The sequence below is a fragment of the Triturus cristatus genome, chromosome 1_1 (assembly GCF_964204655.1).
Source record: "Triturus cristatus chromosome 1_1, aTriCri1.1, whole genome shotgun sequence".
Taxonomy (NCBI): domain Eukaryota; kingdom Metazoa; phylum Chordata; class Amphibia; order Caudata; family Salamandridae; genus Triturus; species Triturus cristatus.
The window spans coordinates 1,156,273,590-1,156,293,384 of record NC_140579.1 but is presented as its reverse complement, the minus strand read 5'-3'; the positions used below and the strand labels follow the sequence as shown (position 1 = coordinate 1,156,293,384).

Genomic DNA, 19,795 nt, shown 5'->3' with positions numbered 1-19,795 from the left:
ATTTAAGGGGAAGCCAGACTCTGGAGCACAGCCACCACTGTCTGGGTGTGTTAAGATGCTGCTTGCTGTTGATCAGGCAATCGGCGAGGTAGGGAAAGCCGTGAATGCCCTCCCTTAGCAAATATGCCTCCACCACTTCCAAGCACTCTGTAAGATGTAGATGAGGATGTGGAAATAGGTGTCCTTGAGATCGAGTCCAGTCATGAAATAGCTCTGTTGAAAGGGGATGGCATTCTTCAGAGCTATCATGCAAACATTTTTGATAAGATGTAGTGGTTGAGGGGCCTCAGGTGGAGGATGGATTTGAGAAGGCAGTTCTTGGGGATGAGAAAGTAGAGAGAGTAGACACCACTCCCTAGATGATTGATGGGCACCCTGTCTGTAATGTCCTTGTGTAGGAGGGCATGCACTTCTTCCTGATGGAGGGAGATGTGGTCTTTGCTGAGAGCATGTGTATAGGGTGGAATGTTAGAAGGGGTTGTGGTATTTGGAGGCAATAGCGGGTTGGACTATGGCTAGGACCCACTTGTCAGATTTGAAGTTTCTTTTCTTGTTGGGAGGTGTTCACATCTCCCCCTCCTAAAGAAGGGGATTAGGGTGCGAGGGGTTGGCTGGTCAACTCACTGGAGGTAGCAGCTCCTGGTAGGAGTGTGGTTAGGTAGCCTTAACTCCCCCTCTAAGCTGCTTACAAATGGAGGGTCAGGATGCTCTATGACCTTTGCTGTTGCCATATCTTTTTAGATTTTTCCAGAAAGTCATCATCCTAGGGCCTGAAAAGGTGCTCCTTGTCAAACAGAGGCCTGAGGAGATGCTGCTGGACCAATGGCCTCAACCTAGAGGCATGGAGTCTAAGGAGGACACTGGTATTGATGCCCCTAGAGGCTGTTTCCGCAGCATTCAATGGGCAGATAATGCTGGTGTTAGAGATGACTTTGCCCTCAGATACTATCTAACCCCCTAATTGCCTGTACTGTTCTGGAAGGGTTTTAAGGAGCTCTTGCAGCTCCTCCCATTGCTGCGATCATAATGTGACAGGTACCCTACCGAACTGGCTATCTGCCAATGGGTCGCTGCTCCGACAACCAAATCAATCTTTTTGCTCTCCTTGACTGGAGGAGGAGCATCACTGGTGGCCTAGGCGTAGGTGCGCTTTCAGGTGCAATGGATCATCAGAGAGTAACCAGAGAATCAATGTGGAACCTAGCCCTTGATATATGTTGGGTCATTTAGGAGAGGTTTTGAACTTTTTCTCGATCCTCAGGTTCACCATTCTTGCCTTGATAATCTCCTTAAAATTGTCAGAGGCAGATTTTAGTATGAGCAGGAATTAGACAGTATGTTTGGATTTTGAGAGAGTCTTCACAAGGACGTGGATGTCCACGTTGTGGTATGCTGCAGCCCTCTGAATCACCTCATGATATACCGTGGTGTCATCTGAGGGATGAGGCCCTCACTCTGTAGTGGTCAAGAGCGGGGACACCTAGGGGATCAACGTTATAGTCATCCTAGGGATCATCAGTGGGTTTGTCACAAGGGTCAAAGTGGCTAAAGGGACTAACTAGCTCGGAATTTGAAAGAGGGGACCCCTCTGGTGGCTTTGGCAGAGACATTGGGGGCTGGTATGCATGGGCGTGTTGGTGGAGGTAGAGGTGAACTGTGCAGCAGAGAAGAGGACGAGGGCTTGGTCCTTGGGTTTCTTCGGTGCCGTCTTGGGGGAGGGGGATCTGGAAACTGTTCCCCCTGGAAGGCCAGTCTCCTCTTTACCAGTTTCAACATGATTTTGCCTCTAACTGGGTGCATAAATAGGCCAGCCTGTCTGGTATTCTATTCTTGTTGGAGCCTCTTGGGATAGGAGCCACAACATCCTTATGTCTGGGTGTGAATGGAGGCCTAGAGGGTTTCAGTATATTGCAGTGTTTTGGCATCAAGACTAGTTTCTGCATCAACAGGGTCTTGTGCACTGCCATTGAAGGGGCCTTCGGTGCCAACTTTGGATATGACCAATGGTGCTCAGAGTTCTTGGAGCAGCTCAGGCTTGACACCCTTGGCACCAAGGCTTTTTGCCAGTGCCTACCGACTCCAAAGGCAACCGGGGTCCTTGGCTTGGTGTTCATGCTCAGAGCTCGACGCCTACCTATCTAAGGAGCGGTGCTCTTCCTTAGTGTGGGACTCCATTTGTGGCCCTGGCTTGGTGTTATGGGTCTTGGGGGCCAAAGGTATACTCACAAAAATGCACTTGGTCTTTGTACTATGGCCGGGTAGACACCCAAATGCTCACAAAAGTGCACTTGGTCTTTGTACTATGGCCGGGTTGACACCCAAATGCTCATAGTCAATCTCATTCGAGGACACAGTCTCTAAACTAGGTGGTTGGCTGCGCGTCAGGAAGACTAGACGGACCGGATTCTTCCTGCTATGTGACACCAAGGGGTCTTCTTTCCTAAAGTTGTTCTGGGGTTTCTGAAACGCTCTGCTAGTAGATTCTCTTGTGTGCCTAGCACCCTTCCCTTCGATACCGGAGGGTCTTCTGGAATCTGAAGGCGAAGGGCACCAGACATCGCCATGGTCGGGCAACAGGAAAAAACTACACACCTTGTGGTGGTCTGCCCAAAAATGCTTTGAATGGCAGCAAGGGCAATTCTGAAAGGGTGTCCATCCCATCACCCACAAAGCACTCTCTGACAAAGGGGCATAAGGCCTTCCATACTTGGAGCGCCAACCCAGTCTTCAGTGCTGCTGAAGGTATTCACACATCAGGAAGGCAAAGTATCGAAGCTCGAAACCGATGAAGTAGGATTGAAGAGTAACCAAACAGGATAGACCAAAACATGTTCTGGAATCTGCAAACTCTTTGCCCTTTCAGCTCACATCAGAACTGGATGGAGTCGGTGCCCATGCGCAATGTAGTCACACCATATCTCGTAACTGGAGACTTTTTATTTTTAATTCGAAAAAAGTTGCAAACATCAGAGCCCAACACTAGATGGCAGGAGTATTCCTCGCATGTGTAACTACATCCACACATGCTACCAAGAAATCTTTTCAACCAGAAACGTTTACCATCAATTCGACTACTGGCAGAGAACCAGCAAGGATGATCACCCCTCGGGATAGTCCTGTTGCTACACCGACATGAAGAGTGCTCAGTATGCCGCCTGAAATAGAGTAACCCTTACAACATACAGACTATTCTGAAGGAACCACATTTCAATGGCAGCATGATGAACAGAGCAAAGGTGTAGCAAATTGCTATTCCTCATAAACGAGATGCATGGGATATGCTGATCATCTGCTGTCAATGGCTGGTGGAATATATGCAGAGAATGAAACACTAAGTGCCAAGATGGAACAAAGAACAGAGTGAAAAACTGCTAAAACCAAGACAAAGGTTTTCATTCTACACTGCTATTGGAGAGGGGGGTGGGGTCATATCTAGACAAAAAGAATACCAGCTACAAAGAAAGCTTCCAGTCCAAACATTAAAAGGTGTGGTATCCACATGTGGAGAATGGGAGACTGATAGTACATAGGTTTATGACTTTAAGCTCTCATCTTCCAGTCACAGTCCAAAGATGACCGAAAATTAATCACACCCTACCATCAGTACTGACCATCCTACTCTTAACTAGGCCTGCAATGCATGCAAATATTGTGGAGTTCTTCATAGCTTGTATGGTGCATGAGAAAGTTTGGGGTACTCACCAGCTTCAGAGTCCTTATACTCTCATGAATCGGCCTTGGCAACCCCACCACTGTGTTAGTGTCACTGTCAAGGACAAGAGGAAAGATACTAACCATAAACAGACAAAAACTACAGATGAAAGCAATTCACATTACAGACCAAGGTACAGCACTTTACACGCCATATTGTGCATTATTTTAGATGGGAGTGAACAGTACATAGCACATCAGTAGTTCATTTGTAAACAAAGCAAATCAACGAAGAGCAGTCTTTGGGATTCAGGAACTATTCCAAGAGTTAGTAATGGGCATACAATGCTGTCCAATTGACTCAAGACCTTCTCGTTTGAAATTGATCACATGATCGCTACAGGACCAAATTGGCCAACGTAAAAATGTACTTGGGTTAATTTGATTAAGAAATTTGTTACATGTGCAACGTAACTAAATTAATGGAACTGGTGAAGATCACTCATGTTACTTGCCCCAACGGGCTCCCCACCACAGTAATTAAGAGATCTCACAAATGAAACTATGTTGTACTAGGAGATGTAGTAAAATCATTCTGCAAAAAAGGGAATCGTAATGATCCATTATTAACTGTTTACTACTACGAAAATGGAACCTATTTTTAGAATGAAAGCTGGTGCTAAAACCTGTACAGATTGAAATTCAGATTACATGCAACTGTTAACAGCGGGTACATTAATTATGGATCTATTTAACTCGGATTGCACTGTAACTTGTTGCCTTTTTACATAAAAACTCAACACGTAAAAACTTCTATGTCAGAGATGGCTCTGCTACAATAAAAATGTAAACACTGGTAAAGCACTGTCTCACGCAATTTGTTGTGGTGCCAAAATGTATACAGACTGATGACCACTGATTTTGAAACGTGCGGAATATGTTGGAAAATACCCAATAAAATAAAAATATATTGTCACTGAAAACATGAAAACAAATAGTTTCTTACCCGTCGGTGTAGTTTTGCAGCTTGAAGATCTTTCTGGATTCACTATGCTGTGCATTATTCCGCGGTCTGGTGGTTGGGTCCGGAATCGTAGTCTTTCTTTTGTCTTTTTTTTTTTTGTAGCCCAGGTGGGCGTCGACGTCCCACCATTTGGTGTACTTCTCGTGACGTCGGCATGCTTCCTGCGGAAGTCCCACCTTGGGGCGCCATCTTCGGGTTCTTTTTTCCCTTTTTTTTTTGTTTTTTGAACCCTAGGCGTTCTTTAGTATTTTCCTTTTTCAATGTATCCACTTTCAGTATTCTTTTGTTCTTTTACTCTCTGTCCTTCCACCTTCTTCTCCTGCCTCATCTTTCTGGCGGAGGTGGGTGGGTTCGCTAGTGAATCCAGAAAGATCTTCAAGCTGCAAAACTACACCGACAGGTAAGAAACTATTTGTTTTGCAGCGTGAATCTTTCTGGATTCACTATGCTGTGCATAGACTTTGTAGCGGTTTGTCATCTTTGTGGCGGCTGGGTGAAAGATGAGCGTTGGTCGTTGAATATATGTTGAAGCACCCTTTGCCCTACTTGTGCTTCCTTGTTCATTTGTATATCCACGCAGTAGTGCTTAGTGAACGAATGCACTGAAGCCCATGTTGCCGCCAGGCATATGTCTTGAATGGGTGTGTTTGTCAGAAAGGCAATCGTTGCTCCCTTCTTTCTTGTGGAGTGGGCCCGTGCCCCCTCCGTTAGCTCTTGCCCTGCCTGTTTGTGGCAGAATTGTATCGTTAGTGCGATCCATCGCGCGATGGTGCTTTTTGTTACTGGTCTACCCAGGAAGCTGGTTGCGAAGGACACAAAAAACTGATTGGTTTTCCTGTGCTCCTTTGTTCTCTCGATGTAGTGCATCACCGCTCTTCTAGCATCTAGAGTGTGTAGTGCCCTTTCTGCGCTTGTGACTGGGTTTTGAAAGAAACTAGGTATTTGAATTGTTTAGTTCATATGGAATGCTGACACGACCTTAGGCATGAAGTGTGGGTCAGTCCTCATTACGACTCTGTCCTTGTGTATTTGGATGTAGGGCTCTTGCAGCGCTAACGCTTGCAGTTCGCTCACTCTGCGCAGCGAGGTTATTGCTACCAGAAAGGCTGTTTTCATTGTCAGCATTTGTAGTGAGGCCTTGTGGATGCGCTCAAAGGGCGCCTTCATAAGTTCCGTCAGGACTATGTTGAGGTCCCATGCCGGCGGCGGAATCCTCTTTGGTGGCGCTATCCTTTTTGCCCCTTCCAGGAATCTCTTTACCACTTGTGACGTAAAGAAACTTTCTCCCGTCTCACCTCGTGTGTAGGCTACAATCGCCGCTAGGTGACTCTTAGCAAAAACGAGCTTGGCTTGGCTTTTAGTAGATGCGTGAGGTATCTAAGCACCGTTGATTCCCTTGTCAACTTATTTTGTAGTTTATTTTTTCTGCACCACAGTTTGAACCTCTTCCATTTTTCCCCATAGCATTTCCGTGTTGTCGGTCTCCTTGCCTCCCGGAGCACTCGCATAGTGCTTTGGGGTAGCTTAAGGTGTGCAAACTCTATGTCTTCAGGAGCCATGCCGCTAGGCAGAGGCTCTCTGGCTCTGGGTGTAGAACTTCTCCGTTCTGCATGGAGAGTAAGTCTTTTCTTTTTGTGAACTTGTGTGGTGGCCCCTGTGCCATTTCCACTATTTGCGAGTACCATGTCTGTCTTGCCAACAGTGGTGCCACTAGGATCAGCGTCATGTTGCTGGTCCTGCACTTGTTGAGTACCCTGTGTATCAGTGGTATCGGTGGAAAAGCGTAGGCAAATGTTCTTGACCAACTTATCCATGGGGCATTCCCCTGGGATAGTTTTCCTGGTTGTCTGGATGCGAAGTTTTGGCATTTTGCATTCAGGTGTGTTGCAAACAGGTCTATTGTCGGTGTGCCCCACCTCTTGAATAGTTTTTGCGTTTCCTGCCCATTGAGTTCCCACTCGTGGGATGCTGAAGTCTGCCTGCTGAGCCAGTCTGCTTCTACATTGTCCTTCCCCGGTAGGTGAATGGCCAGCAGGTCTATTTTGAGCGTGATGGCCCATCTCCAAATTTCCTGTGCCAGGTTGGACAGGGGGAACGATTGTGTCCCTCCCTGCTTGTTTATGTAGAACATAGTTGTAGTATTGTCCGTTTGTATCAATACCTGTGAGAAGTTGGCCTGGTATATGATGTTCACTAGTTAAAGTGACCACCTTGTACCATGCCAAGCAACCCTTATGGTGTGGTTGTAAGTCAACCTTTTCGGACTAGCTGCCCTAGTGGTAGCGTAGGCTAAGCAGTCTTTGAGGCTAAACTCGTTAAAGCGTGTTAAGCAGGCTGTTTTACCAATTGCAACCCCCCTTTATACCAATGAAAGGACACCACACAGATATATATTCAAAATATATATGTATTTATTTCTCAAAGTATCCCCTAGACTCTTTATGAGCACAGGAGCACAAATCGTTAAACAAGACAACGTTATAATATACAGAAGTTGCACTTTATATGGATGGGCCCTGGTGGCCACTCAAACCATATACTAAAATAGTGGTACAATTACCACGAACAGGAAAGGGAAAAGGCCTAGGGCCTCTAGAATCGCTGGGCCTACAAGGAGCTAACGTTAGTTAGTGACCAGGAGGTCCACGGGTCGCGTGTGCAGTGAGGAAAGTTACACGCGGGCTCCCATAGGTTTTCAATGGGTGCGTAAAAGTTTAAAAGTTACTGCAGAAAGGGTCTTCTGGATGGACTACGAACTTAAGATTCAAAACACAGACACTAGAGTGCCAGCTTTACCTCACCCACAGGAAGCGGGTGCATAGGTCTCGAAGTGCGTCGGGTTTCTTCTATCGATTCAATGGAGCCTGATGACAAAGATGCTGCAGGCGGTCGGTCCAGAAGAGATGCGGTGGATCCAAGAGTGGATCGGAGTTGTAGAAGACCTGAAAGCAGAGGGGACAGTGTTTACAGTCACTAGCCAGTGACCGGCGTGGCACCAGGTAGGTACCAGGCGATGTCGGGTGCAAACAGGTGATGAGGTGTAGCTTGTCTCCGCAGCCACGTGGTCCCTGAAGGTCTACGACGTCCAGGAGTCGGTTCACGAGCTGTCCCACGCAGGCTCTCGCTGTCGGCGGTGTCGGCGACTCGAAGGAAGCAAACAATCCTTGGCAAAGGCAGGAGTCGTGGAAAGAGAGGAAAGCTGATTGTTCTGACCAGCAAGATCAGAGGGGCTGCTCTTTTGGAGAGCAGCTAGGGCCAGTCTGGAGCAACCAGACCAGCGTCGTTGATTTCAAAATAGGTCGCCAAAATGGCCACTAGCCAACGGGCCAGGGACCGGGCAGGCACGTCGAAATGCAAAGTGCAGAGGGGCCCCACGCAGATCGTGGAGATGCTGGAGGGCTCACCTTTGGTGCAGATGCTGCTCGGTGGTTGGGCTTCTCAGGACCCAAAGCACAACTTGGAGGGAGCCTCTGTCGTTGCGCTTGCAGCTTGTCGTCGGTCTTCCAAGATGCCTGGCTTCACGTGTCTCGGTGCCTCCACGGGTCCCTTCTTTGCAGGGACTGTGGATCGGGCGGTGAGCGGTCTGGAGGTCCAGGTCTTGTCGGGCTCTGGGCTCGGGCTCCGGCAGGAGGCGGCGGCAAAGCAGACGTTGAATAGCTGGTTGGTGCTTGCGTTAGCAAGATGGTCACTCCCTGACCATAGGGGAGATTTCCTTCAGTCCTCTGTGCAGCAGAGCGTCGAAGTTCCCGTCTTCTTCTTTGTAGTAAGTTGATTCCAGGATGTCTGAAGTCTTAGGACACAGCTCCTACCTTTAAGCGGATTCTAGGGGCCGGACTACCTGCTAGGTCCCTCCCTAAGGGTGGGACCAGGAAGGGGGGTGGTTACACCCCCAATCCTTTGTCCAGCTCGCCCCAGGTCCGGGGCTGGTGTGCCCCAGGACCGGTTTGAACTGGCATATGCACCGAGGCTCCTTGTGAGCCTCAGGCATGTCTGATTCCATTCAAGCCCTACCTGACCAATACACAAAATCCGGTCTGGGGGGGGTGCTCGCACCTCCCCTGGCAGGAAACCCTTTGTCCACGTCTCCCAAGCTGGAAGGACTCCCAGCAGCAGGAGGGCAGACTTGTGTCTGTGGTGGCAGCATCCAGTTTGTGGAGCTGAGGCTATGTCTGATTTTACCCGGGTTTCAGGTACTGTACATGTCGTGTCCCTCTAGAAGGGTGGAATGCTAACCCCGTCGCCAGAATTGGCGAGGGGTTAGTATTCCAATTCGTATGACACCTTACTCGACATGTTTTGATAAAGCCAAACCAAAGATAGCATTTAACCGCGAGGTTCATAATGCACTTAAGAGTATATGGTATGACGATATCTGGAAACGGTAGAAGGAAGTTGTTCCGACCACTGCAGACAGGCTCAGCTCATGCCAGAGCACCATCTCACATGGAACCAAGCACTCTGCCTTCAGGATTGTCAAGGCCTGCCATAGGAGTGACTTATAGGTTAACATGTGTCCCATTTAAGGTTAGGTATAGGTATACTACACCTAAGTAAGAGGTGGTTACACCAACTTACCCCAGCTGAGTGATCAGCCAGTTGTGTCAAATTTGTTAGGCCAGGCCAGGGGTGGCATAATACATGCTTCAGCCCCTGGTAGGCCTTAGATACACCAATGCCCTGGGTACCTAGTGTACAATGGTACAGGGGCTCACACGGTGATCCACTTCCAATTGGTTATGCACCTAGGGTGCCTAGTGTCAATTTAGTAGAGAGAACAGCAGGCTGGGGGTCTGATCAGCAGGCCCACAGCCTCAATATGTCAAAAACCAGTGAAGCAAAAAGCAAAAATTTGGGGTGACCATAGGATAGCAGACCCTACTCTCCTACACAACCCCCCCCCCAAACGCAGGGACATTAAACTAGCCTTGACCAGTCTCGTCTTCATGTCCTAAGTGGAAGTACCTGGAGAGACCATCTCCATTCCCATGGTCTGTACCTGGCCGGTGCTCCACTGTAAAGTCTATCCCCTGTAGGGAAATGGACCACCTAAGCAGTTTGGGGTTTTCACCCTTCATCTGATTTAGCCACAAGAGGGGCTTATGGTCGGTCTGAATCTTTAAGTGAGTGCCAAACACGTATGGCCTCAGCTTCTTCAGGGCCCACACCACAGCAAAGGCCTCCCTCTCAATAGCTGACCAATTCTTCTCTCTGGGGGTCGACCTTCTGCTAATAAAAGCAATGGGTTGGTCTTGACCATCTACATTAAGTTGTGACAGCACAGCTCCCACACCCAACTCAGAAGCATCTGTTTGGACAATAAACTCTTTGGAGTAGTCAGGACTTTTCAGGATAGGTGCAGAGCACATGGCCTTCTTCAGGTCATCAAATGCCTTTTGACAGCTTACTGTCCACTGAACCTTTTTGGGCATCTTCTTGGATGTCAGATCATTAAGAGGAGTCACAATGGACCCATAGTTCTTAACAAACTTCCTGTAGTACCCAGTCAAGCCCAAGAAAGCTCGAACTTGAGTCTGGGTGGTTGGAGGAGACCAGTCCTTGATGGATTGTATCTTACTCTCCAGTGGTTGAACTTGGCCTCCACCTACAAGGTGGCCCAAATACACAACCTTACTCTGCCCTATCTGGCACTTAGTGGCCTTGATAGTGAGGCCTGCCTTTTGCAGAGCCTCAAGTACCTTCTTCAGGTGGATCAGGTGATCCTCCCAGGTGGAGCTAAAGACAGCAATGTCATCAAGATATGCTGCACAAAAGTCATCCAACCCAGTAAGGACTTGATTCACCAACCTTTGGAAGGTGGCAGGTGCATTCTTCAGAACAAAGGGCATCACCAAAAATTGATAATGCCCACCTGGGGTTGAGAAGGCTGTTTTGGCCTTAGACTCCTCAGCTAATCTGATTTGCCAATAGCCAGCTGTCAAGTCAAATGTGCTCAAAAACTTAGCAGAAGCTAGTTTATCTATGAGCTCATCTGCCCTTGGAATAGGATGTGCATCTGTTCTAGTGACAGCATTGAGTCCTCTGTAATCCACACAGAACCTCATCTCTCTCTTGCCATCTTTGGTGTGAGGTTTGGGGACCAGAACCACTGGGCTAGCCCAGGGGCTCTCTGAGGGTTCAAGGACACCCAGTTCCAGCATTTTCTGTACCTCAGCCATTATACAGTCCCTGACGTGGTCAGGTTGTCTGTAAAGTTTGTTCTTTACAGGCAGACTGTCACCAGTGTCCACCACATGGGTACACCAGTCAGTTTGACTAGGTATCAGTGAGAACATATGTTGAAATGATTGTAGAACCTGTCTACATTCAATCTGCTGATGGTCAGTGAGGTTGCCTCCAAGGGTCACTCCTTCAACTGAGCCATCTTCAGGGTTCTGAGACAACAGGTCTGGGAGAGGGTCACTCTCTTCCTCCTGTCCCTCATCTGTAGCCATGAGCAAGCCCATGTCTGCCCTGTCAACATATGCTTTTAACCTGTTAACATGGAGCACCCTGTGGGGACTCCTGGGAGTTCCTAGGTCCACCAAGTAGGTAACCTCTCCCTTCTTTTCCAGGATTGTATGGGGTCCAGACCATTTGTCTTGGAGCGCTGCTGGGGCCACTGGCTCCAACACCCATACCTTCTGTCCTGGCTGAAACTCAACCAAGACAGCCTTTTGGTCATGCCAAGCTTTCTGTAAGGCCTGGCTTGCCTCAAGGTTTTTGGATGCCTTCTCCATATACTCAGCCATCCTGGAGCGGAGACCAAGTACATAGTCCACTATGTCTTGTTTAGGCTTTTTGAGAGGTAACTCCCATCCTTCCTTCACTAAACACAGTGGGCCTCTTACAGGGTGCCCAAACAACAATTCAAAGGGGCTGTAGCCAACTCCTTTTTGTGGGACCTCTCTGTAAGCAAACAGAAGGCAGGGTAGAAGGATGTCCCATCTTCGCCTGAGCTTTTCAGGTAATCCTTTGATCATACCCTTTAGGGTCTTGTTGAATCTCTCAACAAGCCCATTGCATTGTGGGTGATAAGGAGTGGTGAACTTGTAGTTGACACCACATTCCTTCCACATAGCTGTCAAGTATCCTGACATGAAGTTGGTACCCCTGTCAGAAACCACCTCCTTAGGAAACCCCACTCTGGAGAATATTCCCAGCAGGGCCCTGGCCACAACAGGAGCTGTAGTGGTCCTACGGGGAATTGCCTCTGGATACCTGGTGGCATGATCCACTACCACCAGTATAAATCTGTGCCCAGATGCAGTGGGAGGATCCATGGGACCCACTATATCTATTCCCACTCTTTCAAAGGGAACCCCCACCACAGGTAGTGGTATTAGGGGGGCCTTTGTTGTGCCACCTGATTTGCCACTGGCTTGGCAGGTTACACAGGAGCGACAAAACTCCTTGGTATCTTCATTCATGTGAGGCCTGTGAAAGTGAGGGACAAGCCTGTCCCAAGTCTTGTTCTGGCCTAAGTGTCCTGCTAGAGGAATATCATGGGCCAAGGAAAGAAGGAAGCCCCTAAATTGCAGAGGTATAACCAACCTCCTGGTTGCACCAGGTTTTGGGTCTCTAGCCTCTGAATAAAGGAGCCCATCATCCCAATACACTTTATGGGTACCTTGAGCATTCCCAGCAGCCTCAACAGCAGCCAGCTGTCTGAGGGGTTCAAGAGATGGACAGGATAACTGAGCCTGCCCCAAGTCAGCCCTGGAAGGTCCCCCTGTCCCCAGAAACTCAACCTGATCAGGTTCAAGCTCTTCAGGGACAGTTCCTTCAGGGTCCTCTAGATCATCTTCCTGGGAAGGCTGATCATCACTTGGAGGCAGGGGGGAAGGCACAGCCTTAACCCTCCTGTTCTTCTTCTTGGTAGGTGCTTGGTCCATTGTTCCAGGATCCAAGACCTGTGGTTCAGTAAGGCACTTTTTGGCCTGTGACCTGGTCACAGCAAGGACATGTGGTGATAGACCTAACATCTCTGCATGTGTCCTGTACTCCACTTCTGACCATAGAGAACTCTCTAGGTCATTGCCCAACAAACATTCTACTGGGAGGTCTGCACTAACCACAACCCTTTTGAGGCCAGTTACCCCTCCCCATGAGAAGTTAACAACTGCCACACTATGTGAAGTAGTGGCATTGCTGGCATTGGTCACCAGGTAGTTCTCACCTGGTATGTACTGTCCAGGGTCCACAAAGCCTGGTGTCACCATAGTGACACTGGCACATGTGTCCCTGTAGGCTTGAGCCACTTTTTCATTTATTAAAGGAGTCTGTCTGTACTTGCCCAGGTTACTGGGGCTCACAGTAAGGGACAAATCCATGTCCCCATCACAGATCAAGACTGCCTGTGTCAGGGTTCTGTCTAAGTCAGAATCTCCTTCAGTTCCCATAGTGATTCCCACTACACCCTTTGTCTGGGGACCAACACTGCTAACAGTAGTACTGGGAGCAGGTGCCTTAGGGGCAACAGTGTTGGGGGCTCCACCCTTCTTACAATCACTAGTCCAGTGAGTTGTATTCTTGCAAGATTTGCACCAGGGTTTCTTTGGACCTTCTTTCTTCTTCCCTTTAGGCTGGGACCCACCCTCGTTAGTACTAGTTTGGGGCCCTGTTGAAGACTTCTGGTCTTTAGATTTCTGATCTCCACCCTTTTGGTCGGTTTTCTTCTGATCACCCCCTTGGCCCTGGTTCTGGTTCTTTTGCTTAACCCTGGTTCTGACCCATTTGTCTGCCTTCTTTCCCAATTCTTGGGGAGAGGTCAGATCTGAGTCAACCAAGTGTTGATGCAGTTGCTGGTTCTGACAGTTATTTAAAATCTGTTCTCTCATCATCAAATTGTACAATCCTGTATAATCAGATACCTTACTTCCCAGCAACCAACCCTCCAAAGCCTTCGTGGCACATTCAATGTATTCAGACCAGTCCTGAGTCTGTGTCTTCTGGGTGTCTCTGAACATTAACCTGTACTGTTCAGTGGTTAAGCCTAACCCATCAACTAGGACACTCTTCAGGGCTCTGTAGTTTCTGACATCCTCCTCTCTAACAGTGAGGAGTCTATCTCTGCCTCTACCTTCAAAGGAGAGCCATAAGATTGCTGCCCACTGGTCTTCAGGAACCTGCTGCACTTTGCAGGCTCTCTCAAGAGCAGTCATACATTTGTGGATGTCATCTCCACTTTTGTAGGGGGGCACAACCTTGGACAGGTTCCTATTGTCAAAGACCCTATCTTTGTCCTTAGGGACAATGCTGCCACCAGTGGGTATAGACCCACTCTCTTTAGGTTGCCTAGCCTTACTCAGTTTCTCTTCCATCAGAGCTACTTCTAGCTCCTGTCTCCTGATTCTCAGCTGAGCTTCCTGCATTCTGGCCTCATGCTCCCTCCTCTGAGGGGTGGTCATCCTTCTCCTGGAGTGACCTTGAGAGCCTCTAGAGGCATGAGAAGCATTAGATTCACCTGAGTGATTCCTTTGCCTCCCAAGCCCCTGGTTAAGTCCACTGGGGAGATCCAATGGGATGATCCCATTGTCAGTCCCCAATAGCCTTAGTTTAGCTGGGCCACGTATAACACTTGGAACTGGGCTAGTTCTCCCTTCATCCCCACTACCTTCTGTATCAGTACCCTTATCACTCTCATCCTCTGTAGTATGATTCTCATCTAAGGGGTGACTATTGGAAAGGGGTACCTCAGTAGCATCTTCAGAAGGGGGGCCTCCTGTTCCAGTCCCTAAGGGGCCTAACTGGGAGGCTTTCTTGAGAGCTTTCTGATCTTCATCAGCTTGTAAAAGCTCCCTGAGTTCAGCAGAGGTAGGGTTCTTGAGCTGTTTAAGGCCCCTGAAATTTGCCAACTGCATGAGGCTCATTTTGGTTTAGGGTAGCAAAGATGGATGGTGCCCTCTGGGGGTCACTCTCAACAGAGATGGGTACATTGGACCCCTCTGCCCCAGCCATTGCTCTTAAGTGTGGGTGGATGTGTTGCAATCTACCTACACTTGGGTTTTCCTACTAAACCTATCTAGTAGTTGTAGTCAGGGTGTGCTACTCCCTTTGCTCTACAACAACTAAGTTCAGTAGAACTTAAGTATATCCATCTTGTTTTATATGTACCTACAGGTACCTATGTGATCTTTCAATTGGTAACCAAGAGATTACAATGGTAAAACACAGCAAGCTCAAATCCCACCGCTGCCACCAATGTGAGAAGTTGGCCTGGTATATGATGTTCACTAGTTAAAGTGACCACCTTGTACCATGCCAAGCAACCCTTATGGTGTGGTTGTAAGTCAACCTTTTCGGACTAGCTGCCCTAGTGGTAGCGTAGGCTAAGCAGTCTTTGAGGCTAAACTCGTTAAAGCGTGTTAAGCAGGCTGTTTTACCAATTGCAACCCCCCTTTATACCAATGAAAGGACACCACACAGATATATATTCAAAATATATATGTATTTATTTCTCAAAGTATCCCCTAGACTCTTTATGAGCACAGGAGCACAAATCGTTAAACAAGACAACGTTATAATATACAGAAGTTGCACTTTATATGGATGGGCCCTGGTGGCCACTCAAACCATATACTAAAATAGTGGTACAAGTACCACGAACAGGAAAGGGAAAAGGCCTAGGGCCTCTAGAATCACTGGGCCTACAAGGAGCTAACGTTAGTTAGTGACCAGGAGGTCCACGGGTCGCGTGTGCAGTGAGGAAAGTTACACGCGGGCTCCCATAGGTTTTCAATGGGTGCGTAAAAGTTTAAAAGTTACTGCAGAAAGGGTCTTCTGGATGGACTACGAACTTAAGATTCAAAACACAGACACTAGAGTTGTTTCTCTACACTTGGGCACCGGAGTGCCAGCTTTACCTCACCCACAGGAAGCGGGTGCATAAGTCTCGAAGTGCGTCGGGTTTCTTCTATCGATTCAATGGAGCCTGATGACAAAGATGCTGCAGGCGGTCGGTCCAGAAGAGATGCGGTGGATCCAAGAGTGGATCGGAGTTGTAGAAGACCTGAAAGCAGAGGGGACAGTGTTTACAGTCACTAGCCAGTGACCGGCGTGGCACCAGGTAGGTACCAGGCGATGTCGGGTGCAAACAGGTGATGAGGTGTAGCTTGTCTCCGCAGCCACGTGGTCCCTGAAGGTCGACGACGTCCAGGAGTCGGTTCACGAGCTGTCCCACGCAGGCTCTCGCTGTCGGCGGTGTCGGCGACTCGAAGGAAGCAAACAATCCTTGGCAAAGGCAGGAGTCGTGGAAAGAGAGGAAAGCTGATTGTTCTGACCAGCAAGATCAGAGGGGCTGCTCTTTTGGAGAGCAGCTAGGGCCAGTCTGGAGCAACCAGACCAGCGTCGTTGATTTCAAAATAGGTCGCCAAAATGGCCACTAGCCAACGGGCCAGGGACCGGGCAGGCACGTCGAAATGCAAAGTGCAGAGGGGCCCCACGCAGATCGTGGAGATGCTGGAGGGCTCACCTTTGGTGCAGATGCTGCTCGGTGGTTGGGCTTCTCAGGACCCAAAGCACAACTTGGAGGGAGCCTCTGTTGTTGCGCTTGCAGCTTGTCGTCGGTCTTCCAAGATGGCTGGCTTCACGTGTCTCGGTGCCTCCACGGGTCCCTTCTTTGCAGGGACTGTGGATCGGGCGGTGAGAGGTCTGGAGGTCCAGGTCTTGTCGGGCTCTGGGCTCGGGCTCCGGCAGGAGGCGGCGGCAAAGCAGACGTTGAATAGCTGGTTGGTGCTTGCGTTAGCAAGATGGTCACTCCCTGACCATAGGGGAGATTTCCTTCAGTCCTCTGTGCAGCAGAGCGTCGAAGTTCCCGTCTTCTTCTTTGTAGTAAGTTGATTCCAGGATGTCTGAAGTCTTAGGACACAGCTCCTACCTTTAAGCGGATTCTAGGGGCCGGACTACCTGCTAGGTCCCTCCCTAAGGGTGGGACCAGGAAGGGGGGTGGTTACACCCCCAATCCTTTGTCCAGCTCGCCCCAGGTCCGGGGCTGGTGTGCCCCAGGACCGGTTTGAACTGGCATATGCACCGAGGCTCCTTGTGAGCCTCAGGCATGTCTGATTCCATTCAAGCCCTACCTGACCAATACACAAAATCCGGTCTGGGGGGGGTGCTCGCACCTTCCCTGGCACGAAACCCTTTGTCCACGTCTCCCAAGCTGGAAGGACTCCCAGCAGCAGGAGGGCAGACTTGTGTCTGTGGTGGCAGCATCCAGTTTGTGGAGCTGAGGCTATGTCTGATTTTACCCGGGTTTCAGGTACTGTACATGTCGTGTCCCTCTAGAAGGGTGGAATGCTAACCCCGTCGCCAGAATTGGCGAGGGGTTAGTATTCCAATTCGTATGACACCTTACTCGACATGTTTTGATAAAGCCAAACCAAAGATAGCATTTAACCGTGAGGTTCATAATGCACTTAAGAGTATATGGTATGACGATATCTGGAAACGGTAGAAGGAAGTTGTTCCGACCACTGCAGACAGGCTCAGCTCATGCCAGAGCACCATCTCACATGGAACCAAGCACTCTGCCTTCAGGATTGTCAAGGCCTGCCATAGGAGTGACTTATAGGTTAACATGTGTCCCATTTAAGGTTAGGTATAGGTATACTACACCTAAGTAAGAGGTGGTTACACCAACTTACCCCAGCTGAGTGATCAGCCAGTTGTGTCAAATTTGTTAGGCCAGGCCAGGGGTGGCATAATACATGCTTCAGCCCCTGGTAGGCCTTAGATACACCAATGCCCTGGGTACCTAGTGTACACTGGTACAGGGGCTCACAGGGTGATCCACTTCCAATTGGTTATGCACCTAGGGTGCCTAGTGTCAATTTAGTAGAGAGAACAGCAGGCTGGGGGTCTGATCAGCAGGCCCACAGCCTCAATATGTCAAAAACCAGTGAAGCAAAAAGCAAACATTTGGGGTGACCATAGGATAGCAGACCCTACTCTCCTACAATACCCTTTGGTTGTACAGTTTTTTCTGGAAGGCCTTCAGCGCTAGCAGTACGGTCTTTAATTCCAGATAGTTGATGTGTCTGACCACATCTGCTGGAGTCCACAGACCCCTCACTCTGAGCTTGTTCATATGTGCTCCACATCCTATCTGGGATGGGTCTGTGGTGATGGTCACTGTCGGGCTTGGTGGTGTTAAGGGCTTCCCTGTTGTTATGTTCTCCCTGTTCCACCATGCTATCTCTTCTTGCACTGCGTGCGTTACAACCACTAGATCCTCCCAACTTCCGTTTGCTTGTTCCATTGCTGTTGCAGCCATTCCTGGAATGGTCTCATGTGTAGGCGTACATTGGGAACTAGGTGAATGCATGACGCCATCATCCCCATGATCTTGCTCGCTGTTCTCACTGTCAGAGCTCGCCCCTTCTGGTAGAGGCGCGTCTCCTTCAGCAGGGCTAGTGTCCTCTTCTCGCTGGGCATCACCGTTTTCTTTACGGTGTTGATCTGCACCCCCAGGAAGATCTTCACTTGTTCTGGTTCCATTGATGATTTCCCCCAGTGTATTGAGAACCCCAGCTTTGTCAGTGTCCTTGTGACACGCTGTGCGTGTTCCTCGCATTTTTTGAGTGAACTTGCCTTTATTAGCCAGTCGTCGAGGTAAGGATACACATGAATTCCTTCCCTCCGCAGGTACGCTGCTACTGCTGCAAGGCATTTGGTGAAAACCCTTGGTGCGGACTTTAGACCGAATGCCATGGTTGTGAATTGGTAGTGATCCTTGTTGATGGTGAACCTTAACAGATTCTTGTGCTGCCTGTTCATTGGGATGTGCAGGTAGGCATCCTTGAGATACACGGTGGACATGAAGTCTCCATCTCTCATTTGAGGGAGCAATTCTTGTAGGGATGTCATTTTGAATTTTTGCGTCCTTACGTACTTGTTTAGGAACCGTAGATCCAGGATGGGTCTTAGTGTTTCGTCCACCTTTGGTCCCAGGAAGTAGTTTGAGTACACTCCCTTGTTCCTTTCTTTGAAAGGTACTGGTTCTATGGCCTCCTTTTGGAGTAGCTGTAGTGATCCTCTACGAGTTGTGCTAGCTCTTGTCCTGAGTGTTCCCTTCTCTTTGGTTTTTTGTTTGGGGGTCTCCTTTCCAACTCTATGCAGTATCCGTACTGTATGATGTTGAGTAGCCATTTGTCTGTTGTTATTTTTCTCCATTCTTGGAGGAAAAATCTGAGTCTGCCGCCCACCGGTGTTGCATGCTCGTAGGCGTATGGTTCGTGTAACCCTCTTTTGTTGGTTCCTTTGTGCTCTACCCTTGGAGGGATGTTGTGGGTGAGCACTCTCCTCCGTGCGAAGTCACTTTGAGGCGGGTTGGTCTCCCCCTCTTCTTCTTTGGCCTCGTCCGTTTCCCCTACTGCGAAAGGACTGGCCCCTAGGCTGGTACTGCCAGTTCTGTTTCTGCTGCCCCTGTTGCCCGTGACCCTCGCCTTGCTGGCCTTGCTGGAATGTTTGATGTGACGTTCCCGGCTGGTTTTCTCCCCTTCCGTAAGGTCTCCGTGTCGGGTTACCTCTTCTCATCCCTCTGAATTGCAGGGCCCCCATGGACCTCGCCGTCTCATTCTCTTTTTTGAGTTGGGTGAGTTTCTCATCTACTGGTGCCACGAACAGCGTTTCTCCGTTGAAAGGGGTGTTCAGGATGTTGTTCTGTACCTCTTGCTTGAATCCTGAAATTCTGAGCCAGGCCTGTCTCCTTTCAGTGATTCCTATTGCCAGCAGTCTGCTTGATGTCTCTGCCCCGTCCAACGCTGTTTTAAGGCATGAATTTGCTATATTCTTCCCCTCTTCCACTAGATGCGAAGCTCTTTGTTGGTATTGCTCGGGGAGATGCTTGATTAGGTCCCCCATTTCGTCCCAATGTTGGTACTGGTGCCTGTTCAGATGTGCAATGGAGTTCGCCATGCGCCAGTGCATTGCCGCGTTTCTCTCTATTTTCCTGCCAGTGAGGTCCATCCTTCTGCTCTTCTTGTCAGGAGGTGGCCCAGAGGTTGCCGGAACATTGGCCCTCCTCCTGGCTGTAGATGCAATAATGGAGTCTGCTGTGACAGATCCCTTGATGTATGGAGGGTCCTGAGAGGAATGCTTATATTTTTTCTCTGTTCTGGGTGT

General features: G+C 49.0%; 2 protein-coding genes across 4 annotated transcripts in view; both read right to left on the bottom strand.

Moving 5' to 3' along the window:
- LOC146871775 (striatin-interacting protein 1) overlaps positions 1-19,795 on the bottom strand; it is a 513,622-nt gene that overhangs the window by 190,868 nt on the left and 302,959 nt on the right. For all 3 annotated transcript variants that reach the window (XM_085651361.1, XM_085651345.1, XM_085651354.1), the window contains exon 12: positions 3,703-3,766. In XM_085651361.1, coding sequence (XP_085507487.1) covers positions 3,703-3,766 — 64 coding nt within the window. The remainder of the gene's footprint in view (positions 1-3,702; positions 3,767-19,795) is intronic.
- Positions 4,751-19,214, bottom strand: LOC146871777 (uncharacterized). Its single transcript, XM_085599776.1, has 2 exons — positions 17,634-19,214; positions 4,751-6,836 (listed from the first exon to the last, which is right to left on the bottom strand). Exons 1-2 carry the CDS (start codon positions 18,339-18,341, stop codon positions 6,216-6,218), a joined length of 1,329 nt encoding a protein of 442 aa, XP_085455902.1. The 5' UTR covers positions 18,342-19,214; the 3' UTR covers positions 4,751-6,215.

Coding starts and splice junctions, on each gene's coding strand:
- LOC146871777 (XM_085599776.1), bottom strand. CDS start 18,341: ATGCCTTGCAGCAGTAGCAGCGTACCTGCGGAGGGAAGGAATTCATGT. Junction 6,837..17,633: donor AAAAACTGTACAACCAAAGG/GTATTGTAGGAG, acceptor AACTTCTCACAG/GTATTGATACAAACGGACAA.